The sequence below is a fragment of the Micropterus dolomieu genome, linkage group LG09 (genome assembly GCF_021292245.1).
Source record: "Micropterus dolomieu isolate WLL.071019.BEF.003 ecotype Adirondacks linkage group LG09, ASM2129224v1, whole genome shotgun sequence".
NCBI classification, from domain to species: domain Eukaryota; kingdom Metazoa; phylum Chordata; class Actinopteri; order Centrarchiformes; family Centrarchidae; genus Micropterus; species Micropterus dolomieu.
In genome coordinates this window covers 1,060,184-1,071,464 of record NC_060158.1, presented here as the reverse complement: position 1 = coordinate 1,071,464, position 11,281 = coordinate 1,060,184, and the positions used below count along the sequence as shown (strand labels likewise).

Sequence of the window (11,281 nt, the reverse complement as noted above, 5' to 3'; positions counted from 1 at the left end):
CCTCTACGTTCCATCGAGCGTCCGCTCCCTGGTTCTCCAGTGAGCGCACACCTCCAGATTCAGTTGCCACCCCGGGTTGGCCCGCACCCTCTTCCTACTTCGCCAGCGGTTCTGGTGGCCCTCCATGGATAAGGACTGTCGGTCCTTTGTGGCCGCCTGTGAGGTGTGCACCCGCGCCAAATCCTCCCATCAGCCACCCGCCGGTCTGCTCCGCCCCCTCCCGGTCCCCGGTCGCCCCTGGTCCCATATCGCCTTAGACTTCGTCACCGGTCTCCCCAAATCCAACGGAAACACTGTTCATCCTCAGCATCGTCGACCGTTTCTCTAAGTCCGCCCACTTTGTCCCCCTACCCAAACTCCTTGGAGACCGCCCGCCTCCTCATCAACCATGTCTTCCGTCTGCATGGCATCCCGCTAGACATGGTCTCCGACCAGGGTCCTCAGTTCACATCCCAGGTCTGGAGAGCCTTCTGCCGCACCTTTGGCGCCACCGCCAGCCTCTCTTCAGGTTACCACCCCCAGACCAACAGACAAACCGAGCGGGTCAACCAAGATCTGGGGGCGGCACTCAGGTGTGTGGCGTACAGGAACTCACCTCTTGGAGCTCTCAGATCTCCTGGATCGAATACGCTCATAACTCCCAGGTTTGCGCTGCCACTGTATGTCCCCCTTCATGGGCTCTCTGGGCTACCAACCCCCCCTGTTCCCATCTCAGGAAGTGGAAGTGGCGGTCCCCTCAGTACGGGCCCACTTCCACCGCTGCTGCCGCATCTGGAGGGAGGCCACGGCCATCTGGAGCGCACCATGGTCCACGATCGCCGGTTGGCCGACCGTCATCGCACTCTAGCCCCTGCCTACCGGCCAGGACAACTAGTGTGGTTTTCCTCCAGAGACCTCCCCCTGCAAACTACTTCCAAGAAACTCGCCCCCCGGTTCATCGGCCCCTATCCCGTCGAGGCCGTCATCAACCCCTCCGCGGTTCGCCTGACCCTCCCCCCTCACCTGAAGGTCCACCCAGTCTTCCACGTCTCACGCATCAAGCCCGTCTCCACTAGCTCCCTCTCTGTACCAGTGGCAGTGCCTCCCCCTCACTGGATGATCGACGGACACCCCGCTTACACTGTACGTCGCCTCCTTGACGTGCGACGTAGAGGCCGAGGCTACCGGTACCTGGAGTGCTCCTGGATCCCTGCCAGCTAAATCCTGGATCGTTCCCTCCTAACTGACTTCTACCGAGCTAGAGGCGTCCGTTGAGGGGGGGGGGGCCCTGTCGCGGTGACAGCCCGGCTGTTGGTGAGTGTCCTGTTTCTCCTTTCCCTCGCATTCTGGTTTCTCCTGTGCCTTCTCTCTCTCTCTCTGTGTGTGCTCTCTCCCTCTCGGCTCTGGAGCCCGGCTGGCTACCCACACCTGCACCTCGTTAACCTCCATCCCCGGCCGCCGCACCTGCCAGCCGTCAGCCTCATCACGACCAGTATTTCTACCCCAGCTTTCCACTCCATCCTCGCTCGATCGTCCCAGCTCCTGACTTGGTGTCACCGCTTCATTCTGGCTCTTTTGAAATTTCCCTTTGTTTCACGTCCTAGTTACCTACTAACTCTGTCTGTCTGTTTCCTCCTGCCAGGTTCACTCACCTCTTCCTCCCAGTTCGGCCAGCTGGGCTTGCTCGCCAGCCTCTTCCTCTCGCCGCCTCCACGACGCCCTCCGGCTTCCCCCCTTGCAACCGGGTCCCCAATCACCGCGTCCTCTCCTCCACGTCCGCCTGCCTCCCTCGAACCTCCAGCCTAAGCACCTTCCGCTCCTCCAGCTACTCGGTCCCCCGGGTCCTCGTCTACCACTCCCCTTCTTTCCTCCCGTCCCTCCTCGTCCCCCTTTTTCCTCAATAAACCTCTTTTTCAAACCCTCAGCGTTGCGTTTGGGTCAGTTCTGTCTCCTACCGTTACATCATCCAAAACAACCACAATTGGCCCCACTATCAATTCAAGGAATCTCTGTTCTGGATAGAAAATGCACTAACCACTTTATTAGAAATTGTTTTACTGAATACCTTTACCCTGAAAGACAAAATAAAAACAACATTTTACAAAAATTTGATAAAGACTCAATTACTAAACTAAGAACATTATATCTATCACTCCCTATACCCCCCAAAGTGAAAGAAACACATTTCAAAGTAATGAACAACATTTACCCCTCTAAAGAATTACTAAGACTTCGCTTTGGTATAAATGACAACACATGCACATTTTGTGAAAGTGATATCGAAACTACGGACCATGTGTTTTTCTCATGCAATGTGATATATTTTTTACTTATCCTATTCTGTAGAAACAAATTCTGGGCAGCCGTGTTTGTCTGTAAATCTTGACACTTCCAATAAAAAAAAAAAGAGAACGCGTTAAAAAGCCAGGAAAATGCAGTGCGCTAGCGTACACAGCAGGGTGTTCAGGGGGTCACCAGGAAGCAGCCCTGTAGTAGTATGTATGTATTTATTTATTTATTTATTTATTTATTTTTATTACAAGAATTATATGGTTACAGCTCACATTTTCATAAGGAAAAAAAAACAGTGAAAAAAATATAAAAAAACAATTATAAACAACAAAAATAAAGTATACAGCCAGAGTATCAAACAAAAAATATCAGTTAAATTAATTATAAAGTTAAATTAGATAAATATAAACATCAAAAATAAACATTTTGATGCTGATTTACCCTTTAATCCAGAAATACAGACTATATAATTTTTTAAGTCAAATTTAAAAACATTGAAAAGAGGTTTGTTCTTCATAATTTTTGATTTATGAATAATTAATTTTCCAAACAAAATTAATAGATTGACTATATATTGTACAGAGGAGTTTGAATCAGAAAAATAAAATAAAATGTCAAAATTGGATAAGTGTACGTTTGAGTGTCCATTAACGAAGCATTGTATATCATTCCACAGAGAAGAGCTATTTAACAGCTATAGAATAAATGGTCCAACGTTTCTGTTTCCAGAGAGCAGAAGGAGCATTTTTCGTCTACAGTAGGGATAAATTTCGAGATAATCTCGTTACAGGGGTAACAATGGTGAAGAATTTTAAATGACATTTCTTTAACTTTGTAATTAAAAATTTATGTGGGTTACTCCATGCTCTATTCCAATTAATATTTTCATCCAGGGGGGTCCATTTGTACCTGCATGCAGGGATAGATTTTGCACATAAAAGGTTCTTAATTACTTTGTTGTTGACTTTTCTGTCTAGAAAAGATAGACCATTTATTGAAACACTGCTGGAGAAAAATACATTCATTTGATCCAAATCTTTTTCATCTCTAAGCAGGGTGATGATCCCATGGGGTATAGCTCTGGTTACAACGTCAAATTCTTTTCTTGGAGGATGGAAGTTAAATTTATGAGTGATGTCGTCATATGTTAAAATTTGATTTGAGTTATTTAACAGTTGGGATACCAGTACAATGTCATGTTTAAACCAGTTTTGTATAAAGAGAGTCTTGCTCCTATGTCTGATGTTCCTGTTGTTCCAGATCAAACATTTGTGAGGGGAGAAATTGTGTTTGTACAAAAGTGACCAACAAGTTAGAGCCTGTTTATGGAAGTTTGACAGTTTGATTGGCAGTCTGTTGATGGAGTATGGGCACTGAACCAAGAATGTGATTTTACCAACTTTTTCAAAGATAAAGTTTGGAACAATGTTCCACAAACTGTTTGGATTTTTCAAAAATCTTTTAAACCAGTTGATTTTTAATATCTCATTGAAAAGTGAGAAGTCAATTGCCGATAAACCCCCTTCCTGAATTTTATTGGTCAAGATGTTTTTCCTGATTTTATGGGGCTTCTTCCTCCATATAAAGTTATATAATAGTTTGTCTAGATTGGCACATTGTAATTTAGTTATTTCTATAGATGTAAATAAATATGCTGCTTGTGAGAGACCTTCTGCTTTAGAAAGAAGAACCCTGCCATATGTAGATATATCTCTTGTAAGCCAAGAATCAAACTTTTTATTAATAGAGTCATACAGTAAAGAGAGATTACTCTTGTGTAACTTGTGATTATGACTGATTTTTACTCCAAAATAGGTTACTAAATTCTATATATTTATCCCACATATTTGACCTGAGTGCTTATTTTTAAGAGAAAACAGCTCACATTTTGATAGATTTAGATTCAAGCCTGAGCTTTCAGAGAATTTGTTCACAACCTTTAGTGCAATTCCTATTTGGGATCCATTTATTAGAAACAGGATTGTGATATTTTTATTTCTCTTTAATTTAATGTAATTCCTTTTAATGAACTCTTGTGAATTAGGTCACAAAGAGTTTGGGCCACAGTCACAAATAGAAGAGGCGATGTGGGGCAGCCTTGGCGGATACCTTTCTTTATGTAAAATCTAGGTGAGGTTCCATTCGCCAATTTAATACAACTGTTTCCTCCCATGTACAGAGTTTTCACAGCATTAATAAAATTCTGATCAAAATTAAAAATTTTAAGGTGTCAATAATAATTTGTGGCTTACCGTGTCAAAAGCTTTTTGAAAGTCTAAGAATAAGATAAGGTGTTCATCATCTAGAAAGTCTTTGTATTCCATCAGATCCAGAACTAAGCGAATGTTATTGGCTATGTGACGATCTTTCATGAAACCAGATTGGCATTCATCAATTAAAGTGTGTAATTTAGATTTGAGACATTTTGCTAAGATAGATGCTAGAATCTTATAGTCATTATTTAGCAATGTAATGGGTCGCCAATTTTCAATTAATCGAGAGTCTTTGGGAGGTTTTGGAATAAGTGTTATGACGCCTTGCCTCAGAGAGGGAGGGAGTTCCCCTCTGTCCAGAGATTCTTTGAAGACAGCCAGAAGAAATTTACCTAATGACTTAGAGAAACATTTATACATCTCAGAAGTCAGGCCATCACAGCCTGCTGATTTATTGTTCTTTAACTGAGTTATTCCCCAATTAATCTCCTCAATAGTTATGTCCTGACAGCAGCTTTTATTATATTCTTCATCCACACAGTTAGGTGAGTTAATAAGGTTAAAAATTTCATTTGGATCTTTGAGATTATTATCTTTTGAGTAAAGTTGTTTGTAGAAAGCACATATATAGTTTGATATTTCTTTACTGTCCTCACTAATCTTTACTCACTAACTAAGTTTTCTTATAGCATTGATTTCTTGTCTTCTTTTTTCCATGGTAAAGAAATATCTGCTGTTTTTCTCTCCCTGTTCCATCCAATTCCTACGTGACCTTATAAAAGCTCCTTTTGCTTTGTTTGAGTATTTTATTGGTCCAAAACTTCTCTCCATTTAAATCAGCGGAGTGGCTTCGTCCAGTAAGATACTCACTAAGCATGCGCACTAGAGATATCCGCCCTAGAAACTACTTTCGATTTTAGTCCTCTAACTTTGAAAGGGATAAAATGATTTAATCGTGCGGCTCTTCTAGACTTTCCAAATGCTTTCGGACCAAATGGATCACTTGTGATAGTGAAACGAGTTTTTTCGAGGGGAACTGTGACTGAAAAAGAAGTTTACTCTGTTCTTACAGTCGTTTCTTTCACAATGTCGTAGCTACGTCCTGGAAAGTTTTGCCAATAGAGGAGACATGTGTGGGAAAGATCTCTGAACAGGGATCACGACATACTATTTATGTACTATTTATGTAAACAATGGATCGGAATGTAGTTTTGAAAATATGAAGGTAGTCATCTTTGTGTTTACACTTTATTCGGTTGCAGTTTCCATCGTGCTCGGGACGAGACTGACAGTCAACAGCGGTAAGTTCCGTTAACGTGAGGCAGGAAATGGGACCCTACAAATAAAATAAGAAATAGTTCTGTTTTTTAATTTACTCTACTACTGCCTGCTGCAACTAAGTGACTAAAATAAATAGCTAATTTGTGTAAATATGTTTCAGACAGACAGATCTCGTCCAGGTTGGTCCAGGTTGCTTTTATTGACTTCCTAAAGAGAAAATTGTTTGGATGGAAGAACATTCAGCAGATGTTGACCTTTCTTGAATGTTGTTGCCTTTTGTGCTTTTAAACCCGAGGAAAGTAATAAATTAAAGAATCAACATTAGCATTGTAATGAATAATTACAGGAACAGAGAATAAATATCTGTCTGTCTGTGTGACTCTCAGAGACACATTCCCTCTTTTACACCTACACGGCTCTCTCCAAACCTGTCGGACTCCCGGGCATCCACCAGTTCACAGCCATGGGTCTGCTGGACGGCAGGATGATCGACTACTTTGACAGCGAGCACCAGAAGAAAGTTCCCAAACAGGACTGGATGAAAGAGAGACTGCCTGCAGATTACTGGGACAAAGGGACACAGTCCCGCCTGAAAAAGCAGCAGCGTTTAACAATCAACCTCGACATCCTGATGAAACGAATGAGACAGAGTGACTCAGGTAAGATCCATGAAATGTGAACTCTGTTTGGTCTCCTGCATTAAACAACGAGACAGGGGTGTGGTTAGTTTAATATCTGACATAGATGCAATGACAGAGCAAAGAACTAAATTTCTGTCCAACAACCCTGTCGCACTAGGCAGAGTTGGAGACCATCAACCCTTTGTAATTCAGTCCTTGGGAAAGCCCTTAACACCATTATGATTGCCCTGATGGCTTGAATATTTACTTTTCAAGGTTCAACAGCTTGATCATTTATGGTTACATTAACATCAAACCGTACCGTAGGTACATCCTCAGAGAGAAGCTAGCATAGCGTGCTCATTCATAACAAAGTTTTTAAAACTTATTGTTTGACCGCATTGGAAATCTTTTGTGTTTAATGCTGTCCTGAACATTAACACTCACAGGCAGGTTGAAAAGCCGGCTATCATAGATGGAGGGGTGGTATCGTTTAAATATGCTGAGAGTGGTGCACATTTTCAGACCATCTTTCCTGGAAGGCATTCATAATGTTTCACTCGGTTGTTTACTCGAAAAGTTACAGAAATAGTTGTGTAAAGAAAGAAAAAGCAGAGCTGAGAGAGAAGTTCAAACCCTGGCTCTTTACTCACCTTCACCCAGCTGACCAATCACAGCCTGAAGATGGTGTGACTGTTGGTTTCTTCAAAGAATGGTTGAACAGTTCCCAGTGACCATCGAATAGTATTTTTGCTTGAAATGCCCATCTTTGCTATTCCACCACCCAACAAGCAGTACACTGATCCCTTTATTTATGTTCAGTGAAGTCAGTTTGCCCGTGTGTGTTGATGTACTAAACTGAATATGAACTGCCCCAATTAATATTTATCTGTGCTGTCAGTGTGCCATAAAATATTCATAATACATAAACTGTGCTGTTTTACTTATCTGGCCCTCTCTCTAGATTCAGACGTCCATGTTCTTCAATGGATGAGCGGCTGTGAGGGGAACATGCAGCCTGACGGCAGCATTACGTTTCACCGTGGGAAGGACATTTACAGCTACGATGGAAACGACTTCCTGTCCTTCGACGACACCAACAAAGTCTGGGTTGCTTGGACTGAAGCGGCCATCCGGACAAAGGAGAAGTGGAATAACCAGGTCCTAATAGAAGTCACCAGGCAGTACCTGGAGAACGAGTGCATGGATTTGTTGAGCAAGTTTGTGGGATATGAGCAAACGCAGCTACAAACCGCCCGTATGTACAACAGAAAATTATTGGTTTCTAGAGTTTGTTTTCTAGAAAATAATGAACTGGGCCTGTTTCCTGATAACAATTGTTTTCATTATTATATTGTTTCCATTTCTACATGTGTTTCCCAAAGCAGAAGCCCTTCTTAAGAGCGAGTGCACAGTAGCTTCTCGGCTCCACTTGAAAGTAAAATAATAATTAAATTAGTTTTGTACTTGAAGTTGTTCTGAATATGAAACTTAATGTGCAGTAAACATTTTATAGATTTGTAATTTATATAAACGTGTGGCAACAACAGAGGAGCCATAAACAAAAACAAACATGACATCATGAAAACCAAGGTGGGTTCACATCAATGCAACTGCACTTTAAAGGTACATGAAGATGTTTCGCCGCTGATCCAAGATGCTTCTTCAGTTCTTACTGGACTGATTTGATCTTAACCTTCCTTTGATAACAGACTTTAATTCATTTGTAAAAGTCCTGCCCTCTAGCTTTAAATAAAACTTGTAGTTTGAGTTGGTTCGTTCTGCAAGTTCAGGATCTTCTTCCTGTGAGAGGGTCGGAGGCCTCTGTTATCATCGTAGCCTTCAGATGCTTTCAGGTAACGGGGCCTTGGTTTCTTTTTGTGGCCACCAGTAAACAACTTTGCTTTTTTTCTGTCCAGCTCCACCTGAGGTCTTCATGTTCTCAAAGGAAACCACAGTTGAGTCAAAGGTCATGTTGACGTGCCTGGCCACAGGTTTCTACCCAAAAGACATCATCCTGAACATCAAGAGAAACGGTCGTGTTCTAACTAAAGAGGACGGAGTGTTTTCCTTTGGCGTTCGACCAAATGAAGACGACACCTTCCAGAGAAGAGACAGTGTGGAGATTTTAAGGAGCGACACGTCTACATTCACCTGTGAAGTGAAACACCCTGCATCCAGGTTACATGTAGAGAAGGAATCGGGTAAGAAACTTCTTCTTCTTTGGTTTTGGTATTTGGCTTGTTTAGTATTATTGCAGAAAGCATCTCATATGATTGACGTCACCTCTTCAGCAAAAGTTCTTCGTCTTCACCTCAAAGAAGCCCCAAGACTCAAAAGATCGTTTGTGTTTATTTTAACTTTGATATTTTAACTTTGGCCTTTATGTCCGTCTGTTATGGTGACAAATTCAAATCAGGCAACACAACAACATTCCTATTAGAAAGGAGTTTGTTTTTGTTTCTCACCAGCACAAATTTAAATTCATGTTATTTAAATCTGACCAAACGAGTGTTGTCAACAACATCGGGTTTAAATCGTGTTAATATTTATTTTCCGCAGAATCTGTCCTGAAATGCACTCTCTCATGATCTCTTCTCCCCCGACAGCAAACGCTGCAGTGTCCACATAACTCCACCGCCATTTTCTCATCTTATTCGCTCTGGTTTATTTACGCGTCTTTCGTTCTTTGATTGGCTGGTACTCATCACATGTGATTGGATGCCGGCAAAGGATACAACAAGCCCAAATGCAAGCGACAGCAGAGTTCAGTTGATAGGAAAAGACTTTGACTAAAGTCAGAACTAATTTAACCAGGGACAGGGGTTGCAATTTAATCATGGCTAGAAACCTGCATGGCATCTACTTTAGCTGCATTTCGACCAAAGGAACTAAACCCCGGAACTAGGAACCTTTTGGAGGAACTCACTGCGTTTCCTCCAGAGGAACTTTGATGGGGGTGGAGCTTGCCTTCCAGTGAATTTCTGAATGGGCGAGTGGAGGCTACTGACTTTAATAGGTGCATGTCAGCTGTTTTTGTACTACTGCTCGTCTCTTTTCCACCTTTGTTTGCACACCAATAAATCACAATCAAATGTCATATAGCACACGTGTCTCGCCGATGTTCGCCTGAGATATATTGCTCAAAAATAACAGGCAGCGTGCAGCGGCGTGTTTACAGCTTACAGCTGATGGAGTTACACCAAGTACTGGGTCCTGAGTTGTTGTTTTAAGTTTTCATCAGTCAGGAAGTTTTTACACAGACCCGAAGTCGGTCTCTTTCTCTCCAAAACAAGCTGAACAGCTGATTACAGCTGGTAATAAAGCTCGTTAAAATCCTGTTCCTCCGACGCTCAGGCGACACAGAAGTGATGCTGCCGCTGGTCTGAAGCTCTTGTCGCTGGAAATGTTTTAATAACCTTCCAAACTGTTGCGATGTTGTTTTTCTGCTGCTTTCTCTGTGATGGAGTTATTTTAAGAACTTTATGGCTTTATCCAGTTTGTTATTAAATTTGTAACAAACTTTATCGTGTGTATATTATACTCTCCTACAAAAAAGCAGCTTTAATGGTCAAGCATAGGCTTCAGTTTTTCATTATATTCCAATCAAACCTGATCCTGACCTGTTCATTTATAAATTTTTCTCATGGATAGCGGTTACAAATAATGATGCCTGTGCATCGCTTTGTACAGCATGCAGGCCTACAGCCTACATCAGCTGGTTAATTTGCCTAATCTTCGCAGATCTTTAAACCACAGTGGAAACGCACTCAACAGCGGGCCGAAGGAACCTTTTAGTTTGGGGCCTTAAAAGTCCCGGGTAACTATGGTCGAAACGTGACTTTAGTATAAAATATAAAGTGATGTCCCATGCATTTGTCCCTGTCAATAAAAAAAGTAAAGAAAAAGTGGCTTACATTTGCTATATATGTCTGAGCAACTAGGGGTTAAGTGTCTTGCTCAGGGAAACACTGGTGGATGTGTCACAGTAGGGAATTGAACCCTGGTCTTTCACACCAAAGGTATGTGTCTTATCCACTACGTCATCATCACTCCCGTATATACTATTAACTTTACTTCATTTTTAAGATAAGTTGATTAGATTATTTAGTAATTAGATTCAGTAATTTAATCAAGGTTGTGTCAGTTTTCCACCCTGGTATCGAAATCAGTAATTCCAGTCTTGTGACAACACTAAACCAAAATGCAGCAATACTGTCACTCAGCTTCTGCACGTTTGTATCAACTCTACAGTAAATTAAACCTAACTAATAGAAATGATGTTCAAAGTGAAGTGAATATAAAACTATTGTTTTCTGTGTTTTAGATCATAAACTACCTCCTGATGTACCTGGACAATCAACCATCCTTACTGTGGTGCTTACTGTGGTGCTGGTGCTGGCCGTTGTGGTGCTGGCCGTTGTGTTGCTGGCCGTTGTGGTGCTGCAGGCTGTTTACTTGTGCAAAATATTCAGAAATGGTAGGTGGCAAATATACATCCATTATAAACCAGATAGAAGTGGAGTGGAATGTATTTTTTTATATTCTGTAAAAGAAAATACACAAAACATTTAATATATATATATATATATATATATATATATATATAATGTGTGTGTGTGTATATATATATATATAATGTGTGTGTATATATATGTGTGTATGTATATATATATATATATTGTGTGTGTGTGTATATATATATATATATATATATATATATATATGTGTGTGTATATATATATATATATGTGTGTGTATATATATATATATGTGTGTGTATATATATATATATATGTGTGTGTATATATATATATATATGTGTGTGTATATATATATATATATATATATGTGTGTGTATATATATATATATATATATATGTGTGTGTATATATA

At 41.1% G+C, this 11,281-nt stretch overlaps 1 protein-coding gene across 1 annotated transcript in view; it reads left to right on the top strand.

The window, feature by feature from the left end:
* The first annotated feature begins 5,394 nt into the window (after window positions 1-5,394).
* LOC123976089 (BOLA class I histocompatibility antigen, alpha chain BL3-6-like) overlaps window positions 5,395-11,281 on the top strand; it is a 54,767-nt gene continuing 48,880 nt past the window's right edge. Inside the window, exon 1 of the mRNA XM_046057918.1 lies at window positions 5,395-5,785. Within this exon, the coding sequence (XP_045913874.1) occupies window positions 5,704-5,785 (82 nt within the window). The 5' untranslated portion in view covers window positions 5,395-5,703. The remainder of the gene's footprint in view (window positions 5,786-11,281) is intronic.